At 43.8% G+C, this 16,395-nt stretch overlaps 1 protein-coding gene across 1 annotated transcript; it reads right to left on the reverse strand.

Annotated features, from left to right (window-relative positions):
- Positions 1-1,276: 1,276 nt before the first annotated feature.
- wdfy2 (WD repeat and FYVE domain containing 2) lies at positions 1,277-14,543 on the reverse strand. The gene is made up of 12 exons (XM_080019291.1): positions 14,308-14,543; positions 13,079-13,146; positions 11,131-11,204; positions 7,661-7,715; positions 7,284-7,434; positions 6,375-6,487; positions 4,991-5,117; positions 4,224-4,329; positions 3,582-3,683; positions 2,639-2,769; positions 2,052-2,160; positions 1,277-1,895 (listed from the first exon to the last, which is right to left on the reverse strand). The coding sequence occupies exons 1-12, from the start codon at positions 14,439-14,441 to the stop codon at positions 1,866-1,868; spliced, it is 1,200 nt and encodes a 399-aa protein (XP_079875417.1). The 5' UTR covers positions 14,442-14,543; the 3' UTR covers positions 1,277-1,865.
- Between the last annotated feature and the right edge of the window lie 1,852 nt (positions 14,544-16,395).

Genomic DNA, 16,395 nt, shown 5'->3' on the forward strand with positions numbered 1-16,395 from the left:
TTAATGCTTGCTGGTCTTTAAATCCATACCGACACAACATGTACAAATGATAGAGGTTTGGGATGTTATGCATTAAAACACAGTCTCAAAGCTGAATTTGAAGACAACAATTTAATGAAGGTACAGTTAAAGCTGTCATCAATTTTGCTATTCTGAAAACCATTCACAGGAATTTTAGATACACACTTTTGAGAATTAAGACAAGTTTTTTTTTTTGTTTTGTTTTTGTAACAACGTTAACTGGCTTCATGAGTCTTGGACCATCCGACCATATGTTTAATTCAAGTACAAATGTGATAAACATGAACATTGACAGTTACTCTTAGCAGCGATTTGTCACAAATTTGCTTCATTATTTCCATTCCTTGATTCCAGTGCAAAAACATAACGATATAATATGACCTCAGAATGGCTCGCAATAAAACTGATATTCAAACTAAGTGTTATATGCATGATTTTATTTTAGTCCTGATTGATCTATACACTACAAAAGACAATGATTAGCTTGATGATATGCACATTATCTGTCAGAGACAAACGCCACCCAAATTAAATAATCTGCTAACAATTACTATGACCCCCGCACCCCAACCCCCATAGATTTTTAATATCCCAATCCAGTTTGCACTTTTCCAAAATCTCTGGTGGAAATGAGACATTTATTTCATTGCAAAAAAAAATAAAAAGCTCCAAAAACGACATCAGTTTGAGTCGAGAGATGCGATAGATTCATTCTAAATTCTAGGTTTTTGTAGGAACTCAAATTTTTGGTCATTCTCATATAAATATTGTCACAATTGAAACGTTAGAAAACCTGAGAGCACCATCTGCAGGTCACATTGATGCACAACCTACAGACGAGGCCATGATATTCCGTCCAATTAAGCAGGGAAGAAATTTTAAGTGTGTACATATTTTCTATAATAATAATAATAATGTTAAACTGGTGGCTCGTGTGGTGGTCCAAATGATAGCACTCCTCCAGCCCACAGGGAAAATAGTAGGCAAGGTTTGAAAACTGATTAAAGGCGGATGTTTAGAATTTTTTTTTTTTTCCTGACACAGGCTCGTTTCAATGACATCACAGGAACAACGACAGTAAGCCTCCAGTTTTTTAAGCACTTTGTCTGCTCACAGTACAGTAGTGGCGATATATAAATTCCATTATGACTGACGAAATGGCCCTTTGCCAATGACATTTTGATCAACCAAACATGACCAGGTAATCCACTCTCCGCCGACCCACCCCACCCCACCCCTCAACCCCAACCTTTCCTAAATGTGTCATAATTTGCAATAGCTTGCCTGTCAAGGACTGTTCAAGGAATGTTCACTGTGACAGATGACAGGTTAACCCACCCGTCCTGAGAATTATATATATGACTATTAGGTTTAATATGTCCAATGGTGAATGCTTTGTTGATAAAACAGGGTGTTTGTTATATATGTTCATCCTATGGACAGAAAAACAGTCCAATCAATGTAGAATAATCCCATGACTATTTTGAAGGTTATTTTCTTTGGTGCCTGTTGATTACAAAACAACTGGCTAGAGAAGGGAGCCATCAGATTTGACAGTTTGGCCCGGATTGCATGAATGAAAATTCTCCGCGCGCACGCACGCACACACGCACACACGCACACACGCAGCCACACGCACACATGCACACATGCACACACACACCTTGTCAATGCCACAGGTCAAATCTACCTCCAGACCACGAAGAGTTCCCGAGGTCCACTTTCCTGCCTTAAATGTTTAAAGGCTGTTAATCTTTTTACAGTTTGTATATCTGTTCCTCATTGTTAGGGGAAGCTTTTCACCTGAACAAAGCGTCCTGTCCACTCCAAGCCCGACGCCATCCTCAGGACACCACCGGAGTCATGTCCCATAGCTGGAGTTTAAAAGATAAATGAAAAGGTGCGAAAACAAAACAAAATGAACGGGGAGGCAAAAAAAAATACTCGATTGAAGACTGATAATACTCCTCGATGTACTCTGATCAACTGTTCCAAATGTCTCCGCTAAATCCCACTTCCCCGAGTCTGACCTTGACGATTTTGTCTGCGCCAGAGGTGAGCAGGCAGCCCGTGGTGGGCTCGTAGTGCATGTGAACGATGCTGTGCTTGCTGTCGTGGAAGGTCGCTGTAGGTGCTCGACTGGAAGGGGGAAAAAAAGGTAAAACAGTTAGCCGAGATACTTTTTCATCCTGGAAGGGAAATTGTGAAATGCCCAAGCAGCTCACGTCAAAACACAATAGGCAGTAATACTCACAAACAATAGAATACAAATATATAAATGAAAAGTGCCGGGATCTGGGGGAAAGGTGAACTATACAATTAACCTCACAGTAGTGTACACAATAAAAATATGGCCAATAAACTTGGAAATTTAAAAGGAAGCAGTATGAGCCTGAAAATTGTCAGCGGTATAAACCTGAGGAACCTAAGCACAGTAGTAACTGGACATTTGCGTAATTGGACTGTGTAAAATTGATGCTTTCCTGTCAGGCTCAACTGTCCCATCTGTCCAATTTGACTGTTTGGAATAGAGTAGAATAACTTGATTTGTCCTCATCCAAGCGCTGAAGTCGCTTCAACGTCTCGGTGGAAGAGACAAAGACGATGTGTCACTCACTCCTCATCGGTGATGGACTCGTGGCAGCTGTCACACACTCGCACCTCGAACTCAAAGCCCATGAGGGGGATGGTGGAGCGCCTGGACGAGCACTTCCCGCACACCGCCTGACCGCACTTCCGACAGTGATGCTGGGGGAGAGAGGCAAATAAAGCAGCTTTTACTGACCCCTGCCGGACAGCAAACGTAACTGCAGTTCACTCGACGCAAAAATATTCGCGTGCCATTACTCAGAAATGAGTCACACATATCATAAATAGACCTTTCACCCATGAAAACTTTTGTGCAAGTCGTGCGACAATACAACATTTTGAGTTCCATAAATAGAGTAACATTAATGTGTAGTTTCTTTTAAGATATACAGACTAAGCATTTGCACTTAACAAAAACTAAACCAGAAGCGTACCACTCATCGAAGCAGCAAAATGGCATAATGGTGAGTCAGAATTGAAAAAAAACATATTATATACTGTCCTAAGCGTCAGAGTCATAGGACCTCGACCATGTGACCTGTGATGATCATTAACCAAAAAAGATTTTTGAAAAAAAAAAAAGGAGAAGAAGAAGAAGAAAGAAAATCAGTAAGAGAAGTAAAAGAAAAAGTACGCTACTTGGAAATTGATTATGCAATATTACATTCTTACTCATTCGTTAACATGATCAGAATCACCGGGTGCTCGGCCTGAGGGAAGTGGGAGGAGATGTGGCTCTACACCAAGCGAAACCACAAGTTATATCTGCCCCTAAACACAGGCCAACAGTGTGAAGGAACCGAAAGCTGAAAACTGAACAGAAGTTCATATAGGCAAAAAAAAAAAAAAAAAAAAAAAAAAAAGAGAGAAAAAACACCCCAATCTGTCACTGGATGTTAGCAGGGCCCAACTGGTGCGTACGCCCTTGAACCACCACCACTTCCTGGTGACCTTTGGTCTGGTGATATTACCTGTCGCAGGCCAATCTTCTTGCTGTCCCACATCTGCTTGAAGTTCCAGAAAAAAGGCTGCTCGCACTTCTGACAGGAGTCACTGTCCAGCCACTCAGGGGTCTGATGGCACACACAGAATTTTACAAAGCGAGCGGACACGCCTTGATACACTATGAAAAAAAACTAAAAACGAAGAGAAGCACCGATTGATAGACAGATTTGACTCTCGGGTTCCCGTCCAAAAACAACAACCAAATGTTATGGTAATGCTTATGTGACTTGTTTGGAGGTGAGCCGAGAGAATGCGGAGCGACTGACGGACCGGAGGAAATACATTTGAGATGCGTAATAAAGGGCGGAATGAGATGAACTTCTGTTGTAAGGGTAAACAAGTCAAGTCTTGCGCTAAATGTCTGGGCACCGGTTGAGGTGGAGAGAGGAAATAAGAGAAGGAGGCCGCTCCGATTAAAGTTTGACCGGGGCCCTTTGGTGAATCTCCGGGGAGAGATTTCAATCCACAGAGGTTGAGGTCGGGAAGAACATCAGCACCCATTCGGCAGCTCATCCAACGGTTTGCGCTCCATCTAAGGTTCATGACAAGGAGTGGTTCACTCCATATCTGTGTGTGTGTGTGCGAGCGTCGGACTTGAGCTTGCTCACCTCCTGTCGCGTCACGTCCATGTTCCAGATGACGATGCCACCGTCCGAGCTGCAGGAGATGAGCTGGCGAGTGTGTGAGGCATAGCACAGGCCCTGCACCTTGTCACTTTCTCACACACACACACACACACACACACACACACACACACACACACACACACACACACACACACACACACACACACACACACACACACACACACACACTTTACTTTGAGAGGTTGGCATTAGATGTGAAGCTTCATCATGTCTATGACCTTTTACTCCTGGAATTCATATTCATATCCACATTTAAGGTGATTTACAGTTGGTGATTACAACTGAACTAAAAGAGGGACGTGGAGGGGAATAATATTTCCTATATGATTGATAATGTTGAGGAATATGGTTGATAGACGGATGGATACTTTATTATCCCTGAAGCAAAAATTGCAATGGCAAAAGGCAATAAAAATGAAATAATTATAATAAAAAATATAAGTGATCCAGAACTGAAGACTGCAACTAAGATGAGAAAAAAAAACAACTCTATCCCTGGATATTCAGCTTTAGAATAACTCGCTATTTAGTCATTGCTCCTTATGGATGTGAACCCTAGAAAAGAGCATCACAGCTTTGATTGGGTGTCTGAGTGACCACCGTGAGTCTCTAGTCTGCTTCGAGACGGGCGGCCTGACAGATTGTAGCTGAGAGGAAATCGTTCAAACGTGCGCGCCTGCGTGTGTATGTGCGTGTGTGTGCGTGCGTGTGTGAGAGAAGGCTCTCACTTGTGCCCCTGCAGCTCGATAGCGGTGCCTTTGCGTCCCCCGATGTCCCACATGATGATGGAGTGGTCCGAGCTGCCGGAGAACAGCACTCTTTGGACGGGGTCCCAACACAGCGAGGTCACATTACCTGTCGTGATTTGAGAAGGATCAATAACGAGAACAAAAACAACAACAACAACAACAACAACAACAAAAAGCGTTTTTCCCCATCTTGTAATCACGCCTTCTTGCTGATGAATGTGGTTGTTTTTCTGGAGTCATCTGTGTAAGTGCTGCTTACCTCGGGCGCAGCCTTTCATATGACCGGTGGCAGTCATTTAAATGCTGAATTATGAGTTTTGGGATGAATTAAGCAGCCTCGTCGGCCTGCTCTTACATTTTCTTCCACACACATGAAAAAAAGATCTCATGTACATGACCAATTTATATTGATATCGAAGGCTTAATTCTTGGGCAGATATTCTATCGTTTAGAGCGCTGCGCGTGCTTCACAACTTATACGACAAACGGCAAGAACAACCCAGAAGTCTATTCATTCCTATGTAGAGTCGGATCCCGTACACAAAAAGCTACGGCAAACGTCCGATCGAGGCTTTTTCCAACTCATCACACTACGACCGGAAGTGGAATTTTACATCAGTCGAGTTTTTTTTATTGGAACTGGGCTTAAAACTAAGAAAAGAAGTCACAATATAAAATAATAACGTTATTAATGTTAATATTCGCTATAAATAAATCTATTCTTATATAAGTGAATTGTGTGCATTTTTTTTTTTTAAGAAATTTAAACTGTCATTCATGGAACATGGTAAATGTCCAGCAAAGCAAACGACTCTTTTGTACTGGGAAAAATGAGCTCTCCCATTTTCCCTGACATATTTGGTGACGCGAAACCCAGATGTTCATCCGACGGCCACTGGGGGGGGGGGGGATTCGATGGTCGAATGCCATTGCGGACGAGGTGTGAAGGCGGCTTTAGAGTCTTTTTCCCCAACTTTCCACCGCCGTCTTTTGCTTAAAACTTCTCTTTTGCAGCGACTGCACCGGTGACTTAAGACACCTTCTGCAGGCGGAGGCTCATAATTTCTTTAAATTATCAGCCTGATTAAAAAAAAGAGCACCGACATCTTGTTTTATATTCAGAGTCCACCAGAGGAAAAAGGATCCGTTTAGCGTTACATAGTCATAGTTTATGTATTGTACCATGTATTTGTAAATATGCAGAGTGTGGCTTTGTATCAGAGCTTCATATTTATAAACACCTCAGGCGAGGTTATTTACAACTGTTTGTTTTCACAGCATTAGATCCTTTGTTTATAAACAGAAAGGCTCAGTTGAATCCGCTCGGATACTGCTTGTGTGAGAGTACTGCATGTACACACACCTGTGTGTCCCTTGAAGGTGGTGACCATGCTGCAGCTGTCCTGCTCCAGCTTCAAGATGGTCACCTGCCCCGACTGGTCGCCCACAAACGCGTGCCTGGTCTCGACGTCGAACCTGGGTGCAGACGAGTTAAGGAGAAGGAGGAGGAGGAGGAGGAGGAGGAGGAGGAGGACACCGGCGCAGTGATGAAATGTGGAAAGTGGACCGGATAAATAAATCCAGAGTCTGAGTCTGATCGACTTGATTCACTCCAGGCTCAAATGTAGTTCACATTTTACATGCTGCAGTACAGAGTATAGAGAGAGAGAGAGAGAAAGAATCTACGAGATATAATCAGATTTTCCTTATTTAAATCAGATTTTCCTTGTTTAATGCAATTTCTCAATTAGAGGACCAGGATTCCTAAATCAAATTTCAGGGTAATTTCATGCTGGTCTCATTATGGTCACCGAGAAGTATGACATCATGTTGTTTTCGTTGAATGCCCCGACCACGTCCTCCGTTGCTTAACCGTTGATTTACCACCCTAACCCTCCAGCCATTTTCTTGCGAGTTTTACTGGTATAGTTTGCGGAATCCCGGGGTGACGAGGCTGAGGACACCGGCAGCCTCTCGACCCTCGCGGAGGGCTCATTGGTATGGAGCGGTGTCACCACCGAGTGCTCTGGCTGCCTTTTCATCTGGCCATTAAAATCCACCCCGGCTGTTTCCTTGACAACGGCATGACTGATCTGGTCTATTGTTAGCTCCTTCACAATAATAACAGCTAACTGAGGCTAATCTCACTAACACGCCGTGCCTCAAGTAGCCGTGGCGGAGGCCTCTAAAGACGGGCCCCCTGAGGCGGTCTCCAAAAATTGCCTTGTCGGTTCCCACCCCATCGGAGGTGGTAAATCTCAGTACAGGATACTGCAGGCCAGAGACCCAGGCGGCGGTGCGGTAGACCCCCAGCTGCTGACCGCTCTCCGAGCAGTGCCAGGTGAAGTTCTTGTCCTGGCCCGTGCTCAAAACCCACTCCATCTCCAGCACAAACAGCACCACGGTCACCCTGCCCTGGTGTGCTGCGGTGACACACACACACACACACACACACACACACACACAATAGAGGATTTAAGGTTTCAGTACCGGGCAGGATCTCTCTCGATTTGATACAATACATTAGCAAAGTGGATTTTTAACACAAAACCGCATGCCAGCACACAGTACACTCACACGCTCACACGCTCACACGCTCACACACTCACACACTCACACACTCACACACTCACACACTCACACACTCACCCTGGTAAGTGCGTGCTGGGGTCATCTTGTTGTAGTCTTCTGCCAGGATGAACTCCTGGAAGACAGGAAGTTGAGAAAGACACCCACTGAATGACCAGGGTTTCAAAATTATACTTCCTCATGAATGAATAGGAAACTCAGATCGACAATCCGTTTCATCAAGCATATCAAACATCAAACATCAATCAAACATTCACCCTATCAAACATTCCCCCTCCACATATCCGGCGAGCAGCAGCCACTCCTGGATGCTCCAAAAGGTCAAAGATTCTCCCCAACTACCAATCCATGCAGACATCTACGACCCACCCACTGCTCGGCTTCCATCTAGACGACCAATTTGGAAGAACATCCCACCAACTGACTTTGCCATCCAACTGGCTTGGAAAGCAGAATGGGAGTCCAAGGAGGTCCCAAACAAACATCTGGTGTCAGACCCCGGGTGTCATGACATTTCACTGCATATATGTATGAACATATGTATATGTATGTGACAAATAATCTCTTGAACTTGAACTTGAACTTGAACAGGTCCCTGGCACCAGCTTCCCAAGGAGACAGTGGTCTACGCTCAATCGCTTCAGGACTGGACGTGGCCCCTGCTTGGCCAGCCTTCACTAATGGGGCAGTAGCCCCACTCCACTGTGTGCTTGTGGAGAGGAGCAAACCATGGAACACATCATAGAAGTTTGCCCTCTTCAAAAACTGAAAGGAGGATTAGTCATAGTCATAGTCATAGTCATTGTCATAGTCCATACAGCAGACCAGGAGACAACTGCTTGGCTTAGGGACTTTGCATTCGCTAAATCAAGCATAGACGATGAATTTAACCACCATTTCTTTATTACTATAACTTAAACGTAACAGAGGTATTCAACACTACTGTATGTTGATTCCGAAAGGAAATCATTGATTTCAGTGTGACGCCCGTGGCAAACTCCCAACTTTCTCTTCTTTTCCGGCTACATTGACAGGGTGGCCAGGCGTGCTGGTTCACCCGCTTTTATCAAATTGAAACTGGTGACCCAAAGATTCTGAAATATACAAATACGCCCTAGTTTTATTTAAGTTATATCACCTTTATTCATACCGGCGGAGCGCGCACGCTGTCACAGTAAAGCCCTCTCAGGAGCAGCCACAGCACAGCGCCCAAATCCAGCTCCAGAGCTGGAGCCTCGGTCGAGAGCAATTCTTATTCTGATGCGTGATGTGAAGTGCTACAGTTTTTCTTCACGTAATACACATAATATCGCACATAATATCTACGCTGATGCCTCCTGCAGCTGCGTAAATTATGTTATAGTGTTTCATATTAATAAATCTAACTATGAATGGAGTGCACTTAGAGTTTGGGAATTAAAGAAAAAATGTGGTCTCCCCCATACTACCAAACAAGGGCTCACCACAATAACATTTTTTATTAAAAATACAGCAGCCTCGGTAGCTCTGTGTTGGCCTCACATCGGGGGGCCAACGCAGATAAATTAATAAATAAATAAAACATCTGCCGGATTAACTAAAAAGAGCCCACTCCTGTAAGAATCCCCAATGGACCGAGTTTCATGGAAAAGGTCAGAGGGAAGGATGGCAGAGCGGTGAAGTCTCCTGCGATCTGACGGAATATGCAGTGCAAGACTGTGGCAGAAATAGCTCAGATGGCAAAAAGAACCAAAAAAAAAGAAATGTTTACTGCGCGCGAGAGAGAGAGAGAGAGAGAGAGAGAGAGAGAGAGAGAGAGAGAGAGAGAGAGAGAGAGAGAGAGAGGAGAGAGAGAGAGAGAGAGAGAGAGAGAGAGAGAGAGAGAGAGAGAGAGAGAGAGAGAGAGAGAGAGAGAGTATATGTGGGCTGGCAGGAGATACCTGCAGGGTCAAAGTGCAGGAAAAGCAGAGCAGCACTTGGCTTTATGACCCAATTCCTTTAAACTGCTCTGGCCTCTAGGAGCTTAGTATGCTATGGACGGCTTGGCAGACTCACAGACTCAAGGTAAAAGAAACAACTGCCTTACAGTTCCATCTGTTTGCATTAACCGTCTTAAAAGGGAGTAATGGCTGCTTTGCTGTGACGGGAAAAGGTCTTCATCAGTAGTCACCAAATGCACTTCCAGGACAACATTCTTTTTGCATCTTTTCATATCAAACCTCAAAATATTGATATCGTGACTGACCTTTCTGAAATCAACATTCTCAATATCACAATGGCAATTCTGCCTTGAAAGCAATGACAGACAGACACAGACAGACAGACAGACAGTAAACCGGAGAAAATTGGTCATGTACCATAAATAAAGCATCGCGCAAATTCATGCAGGACACGGAAGTCATACACCCTCAGCTGGAATCAGCTGGCAGCCTGCTGACCATAACAAACTGGATTGAATCAGCGTTTCTCACCAACCACGGTCCACTCTCACAACAAGGCGGTGCATTTAAATATGTCGCCCTTCATCTCCGATCCCCGCTTCGCCAACGCTGCATCGCACTACTGCTGCTGGCAAAGCTTTGCCTCCACCTTTCTAGTTCAGAGCCCTGCCACGGCTCAAAGATTGAACCGTATTTCAGTGTTTTTGCTTTGGGCCCACTGTATACCCACGGTGGCTTTCCGCATTGCGCTCCCCGCTGAGCTCAGCGTGCTGCCTGGTTAACCCAGGGAGCGTCTTAAGGCGCGGAGCCATCAACGCCAATCACAACTGTACACTGTACCGTCCATTTATTTGTTGCAATAAACGGTTCACTGTGGCGAGATTGTTTCTGACTGAACTACTGAAGTAAAGCGAACCCAAGACGAGAAAAATAAAAGGTTATGGACAATAAATCTAATGACAGAACATTAAATGTAAGCCTAAAAAATGGACATAAACCCAATAGAAAAATTTACCTAAATGAAACAATGGGTAGTGGTTTGAATTTTTTTAATATCAAGAATTCAAGAATGTGTGATTTTTTTTTTTATATTAACAATGGGTTGGGTTTTTTTTTTTTATATCAAAGTGTACATTTACATATACTTTGATCAGAAGTGCAACTAGTTTGAAAACATGACTAAATGCTCCAGCGGCTTGCCACAGGACACTCCCTGCTCTTTTCCTCCTGTCAGCAACTCTGATGAAAAACAAGCTTCTGGAAGTGCGCGGCACGTGACTCTGCAGGTCGGTGTGGCTGAAGCGGCATGACACCACAGTCCTCAGTCAAAAGCCCCAAATTGTTGCAGTGCTTTAAATGTTTATTTTAATTTTTTTTCCATATAATTTGCAGCCTTGGGGGGGGGGGGGCATAATGTGACTAATGGGTCACTGAGCAGCACCTTTGTATGTTTCAATCAGTTCACCTTGGTGATCTCCTCTCATTAAGTACTTTTAACGGAAGTCCCGGGAGACCAGAAGCCGCGTGTCGCCCCGCTGACTCCATCCCCGCGCGTCGTCGTGAGACGGGGATGTTCATTTGCTGTGTGTGTGCGGAGGCGGAGACACTTACGGATACGGCACCAGTGTCCATGCCCACCGACAGCCTCCTGGTCTCTGGGTTAAAGGACATGCAGGAACACGAGGCTGGAGGGGGAAAAGTAACCATAAACAAATATACACATCAACTAACGTGCTCCCCAAGCCCATTCCGGGACTGTTTGCCACAGTTCTGTGAACCCGTTGTATGAAGTACATAAACTTTCACTGATTTCACCTTAGCAGTCCCCCCAAATCTGTTTCTGAACAAATTTGTGGTGAGAAATAAGTTATCCAGTTGATGAATCTTCCTTCAAATGATATCTACAAGGCATCATTTCAAGGTTTGTTCTGATTTTCATCGCCGTGCTCCAATATCATGGTAGACACCGCGCCGGGCATTTTTTGTTCCAAATAGTAAACGTCGGAAAATAAAATAAAATAGATAAATACAGGTACTTCTCACTTAACGACCGAGTTCCATTCCTAGGACCAGGTCGTTAAGCAAATTGGTCAATAAGTGAGGACCTGTGTTATTTGACTGTAAGGGGGCGTGGCCATTGTGAACGCTAGTGTAGTGAATACTGACTGACTGCGGGAACGAGACAGACTGAGAACGGTGATGAGATGACATGTATACCGTGTATATAGTATATATAGATTATATAGTATATATGGTGTATTTGTGTATATTGTACGCAGAACACAATACAGACTGCTCAGAGAGCTGGTCGTAAGTCTGAACAGTCGTTCAACAGGTAGGTCGTTAAGTGAAGAGTACCTGTGCATACATCTTCAATAAAAAAACTGTTTTTATTGGTTTTGTTTGTAGAAATGTGCAGCAGATTGTGCAGCGCAGCCAACAGTGAACCTACTCCATGCCGTTTGTTTTTCTTTGTTTTTTTTTGTTTTTTGTTTCTTTTGGAAAGAAACACACAGCGGAATTATTTTTTTAATATTTATACTTCCCTCATCAGCAGTTTTGTCATGGGCGGTTTGTATTAATTCCTCTTTCTTTTAAAAGATTTGTGCTGGTCTGTGAATCTAACAGAGCAGTTCCCGGTGGCGATGGTTTTTCTCCAGCCGTGGATGGAGTTACTCAGATGGGGGCGGCGTTTCTAATTCTAATGTGTCTCAGCATTACTTAGGAAGGAGACAAATCTGAACAGTGTGTTTTAGGACATGTTTTCTGAAATAGACAGCTCACAAGAAACTGACTGGGTTGTCTTATTCCACAGTTTGTGTCTTAGTAGGCCCATCAGAGACCCAAATGTATGTAGGAATAGGATAGGAATTAGGAAATTAGGGGATAAAAGTGCAAATATACAAAGTTCCCGCAGGGAGAAGCTTAATAACGCAAAGAAATTATGAATTTGAGGCTGCAAATTAGTGATTTGAGAGCATTGATTAATAATTTGAGGGTATGTTTTTGTGTAATACTTTTGTGAAATTAATTATGAAAGGTATATAAGGTATTATTACTGTACTACCCTCCTTTTTCTGGGTTTATTCCAGTTTGACTACATGGCTACATGGTCTTAAATGTTATAACGTCCCGTATCTTATATAGTTTTTCCCGATGACCGTATGGGGTTCAAAAATATTGCGCAACTGGTGTAAGACCGACACATAAAAGGAAAAATGTAAATATCTGCTGCTGTGGACTGGGGATTGAAACCGCATGGCGGCAGAGTTCCAAGAGAGCAGGTAACACCCAGAGCTACCTGTGAAACGACAATCTGTCCGGCAAGCTGATCGCATTCTCAAAGATTAATAAAATATTAATTACAAACCCATGCATATTAATTACATATTCATTTACACCGAGAAAATAAAAAAGCTATAATTATCTCATTAAAAAAAAGATTCAACGGGAGTTGGAATGACGTTGGTTTGGATAGTAGAAAAACGACAGCTCAGCTTTCCATATACAGTGGTGTTTGTTCCTAGTATTTTATTAGGGTAACAAAAACAGCTCTTACTTGGCATGGTTTGGTAGACACTAGGCCAGTACTGGCCACTGTCCCTCTTCAGCCATACCCGAATTGTCCTGCAGCCATAAATCAAAGCATGATGAGTTTGCCTCCGAATGACAATGAGTCCTTCACTTCATTAATGACGTCAAATAAATACAAAATCCCCTTTGTTCATACGCAGCAGATGCAACAATGTGCATAAATGGAAACGCATACACTCTCTAGAAAAGCAGAATAAGTACATACTCCAGGCAAGTGAAGAACCGGGATATTCGGCACTCTAGCTCCTCTCCTTTGACAAGAAAAGTCCCCTCATGGAGTTTTCATATGGATTGTTTACTTTTCTATTACATGTGAAGCCAAGTTAAAATTTGATTTTGTAAATGCCCATGGGCTTGCATAATATGGGATCAAACATATACTCATTATAGGCATTAAGCCATGTTGGTATCGTATGGCATCATATGGGTATCGGTTGAAATTGGGGAAAACATACTGACAATGCACACCAGATTCAAAGCACAAGGTGCTTTATTTGTCATGCATCATACAGTACAGTGCAGTGAAATATTTAAAGGGGCAGTTACTGACTTTTAAACAGTACAGTAGCGCATGTACAATAACTACATAGCTGCTTTATGTGCATTTTTTCAATGGATTTTTTTTTAACTCTATATTTTGTGTTTTATTGTATTTATTGTGATTCATGTGCTTTTTACCTGCTGAGACTAACAAAGTACTTGCAATTCAATGTACATTGCATTTTAGAGTGCACATGACGAATAAACATATAGACATAAAACGTATAACGCCAAAGGCTGTACAAAAACAAAGAAGGTAGAAGCTATAAAAGATATTCACAACATCATCGAAATCAGAAAAATGTTCAAATAAAAGAAAGGTTCTGTATAAGAACGTGCACTATAATTACAGTTAAATACAGCCATCTGGTCCTAAAGAGGCAGCAGGCGGTTTGTTTTTCTCTTACGTTGAATGCCTCCAACAGGGAGGTTCGTGTGGCATGAGGTTCATTGACCGAACCGGGGCATTTAGGGGGGGGTGGTGCTGCGTGAGGGGGCTCCGAGTAACAGGGCGATTTCTACTCATCGGCGCGTCGTCGTTCCCCGCATCAACGCCACACTCATCCCCGTTATTTGTGTACGTGTGCTGCTATTTGCCGAATACCGCATTTTGAGGCGGCCCCACCTGAACGCCGTGCGCCGCAGCCAGCTCACCTGTCCTCGGAGACGCTGATCACGCCGTCCTCCTTGGGCACGATCACCGCCGCGCTCACCACGTCCTGCAGAGCCTCGATCTGGCTCAGCAGAACGGGCTTCCGAGTCTGCGGCTCGGCGCGCTCGGCCGCCATGAGGGACGCAACGCTTCTCCTTCCCCTGCCGTGGATCCGGGTAACATAACGCCCTAGTCGGACGGCATGGCCGACGCTGGTCGTCGCCGGCGGTCGCTCGGCTCGGTCGTGTGCGGTGTTGTGACGGACAGCCAGCGCCGGGGCCGGAGCCAGTCAGCTGACTGGGCGTAGTGACGTCACACGAAATATGGCGGCAGTGACCGCGGCTACAACTACCCCCCCCCCAAAAAAACAGAAAAACACTTCCGGTATGAGTTGGTCAGTACTTCAAAATAGATTTAATTTTTTTTTAATTATTTTTTTTTATGAATTGTTGGTACGTCAAAATATGTTTTATCTATTTTTGACTCAACCCCTCCCCTCCCGCGCGCGAGATTAATAAAATAGCGTAATTGTTGTAAAATAGCGTGGAGGGAAGTTTAAACTGCCGCATCCATCCCTACGTATACCGAAACTGTGTACATGTGTTATCGTAAAATATTCATTTTACTTCGGTTTTTCATCACTCACTCCTTTTTTTGTGTAATTCAATTTAAATATATCACAATTCCGATACCCCATTGGTTTATGATGACGAACTTATTGAAACACAAAGCTTACAACACCATTATATCAATGGGTGAACAACCCCAAGAACACAAGTTTGGCTTTATTCTCTGTGGATCAGAGTGCATCTTGGCACAGGCTAGAAGAAACGACGCACGTACGCATCCTCTCTCTCTCTCGCTCTACATTTTGTTCGTTTGTTCGTTTTATTCGTTTGTTTAAATTTATGTTATTGTATTTTATTCTCTCTCTCTCTCTCTCCCTCTCTCTCTCTCTCTCTATATATATATATATATATATATATATATTTATAAATAAAAATAAATCTTAAAACACACACACACACACACACACACACACACACACATATATATTACTACGGTACTACTCTGAGATATATATGCGTGACCAAAACAGAAACAGTTAAAGTTGGTCTTCAAGAACCTGTCAAAGATAAATATAAGATGTTCCTCTTCTAAGCTGCCGGATGTTTTCCTCTTGTTTCTGCGGAAGTGATGATGATTTTCCAAGTAGCTGTTGCTCAATGTTGTAGTTGTTTAATCAACTCGGGGGCACTAAGTGGGGTTGAAATCTGTTGCACATGGTAGAGAGGACATGGCTATTGGAAGGCGAATAGAAATGTTTAAATTGTGCCCGCTGGCTGCCATCTTAGTTGGAGTGAGCGTGTCAGTATGATAGATGCACCGGGTCTGCACATACTGAAGTGCAATCTCAAAGAACTAAACCGACCGATGGTATAACATAAGTCAGGATTTGAAATAATTATCCCGACCATTGAAGTTATGTTACTGAAGTTGTATATTAGACTTCACTACCCCCTGCTTGGTGGATGAAGTGATGGGTAAACGGGGCGAGAAACAACGACCTCCTCGCGGCCGTCGGCGAACAGGCGCACACGTGAGCGCACGCTTCCGCCTGGGCGCCATGTGTTGCAACTCACTGACAATGACGATTACGCCGAGTCTATCTCCCCTTGAATCTAAAGACAACACGTCTTAATTTCTCTTCTTTCTCGCACTCCGCTGTGCCCCGAGGGGCGCCCCCCAGCACCCTGCGCCCGTGCAAGAGATGGAGTGAATGCGGATTATGCAATCGGTTCACAGGGTGGACGTTACGCCCTACCACTTAATGCGCACAAATAACAGATCCAGTGTGGTTTAATGAGGCAGCCGCAGATCGTCGGATTCCCCGACCCGCAACACATCTTCTTGACTGGGAGTATTTCTTTCTTCGCATTCCAGCCTCCAATAGTGATGAGAGTCTCGCGAACGATTCGTTCGTAGCGAATTCATATTTCAAGCGATTCCGGCGTCGGGAGTCACTCCGGGGAAACGTGTACGTGCGAGGGGGAATCGTCGACTCTCAAACTTAAATAAATATATGTTTG

The sequence above is a fragment of the Zeus faber genome (assembly GCF_960531495.2).
Source record: "Zeus faber genome assembly, chromosome: 18".
In the NCBI taxonomy this organism is placed as follows: domain Eukaryota; kingdom Metazoa; phylum Chordata; class Actinopteri; order Zeiformes; family Zeidae; genus Zeus; species Zeus faber.

Excerpts from the sequence above, each read along its gene's own strand:
- wdfy2 (XM_080019291.1), bottom strand. The coding sequence starts at position 14,441 with ATGGCGGCCGAGCGCGCCGAGCCGCAGACTCGGAAGCCCGTTCTGCTG. Across the intron at positions 7,435-7,660 it reads CCCAGCACGCACTTACCAGG|CACACCAGGGCAGGGTGACC; the intron begins GTGAGTGTGTGA and ends GTGTCACCGCAG. Across the intron at positions 6,488-7,283 it reads GCCTGGGTCTCTGGCCTGCA|GTTCGACGTCGAGACCAGGC; the intron begins GTATCCTGTACT and ends GTCTGCACCCAG.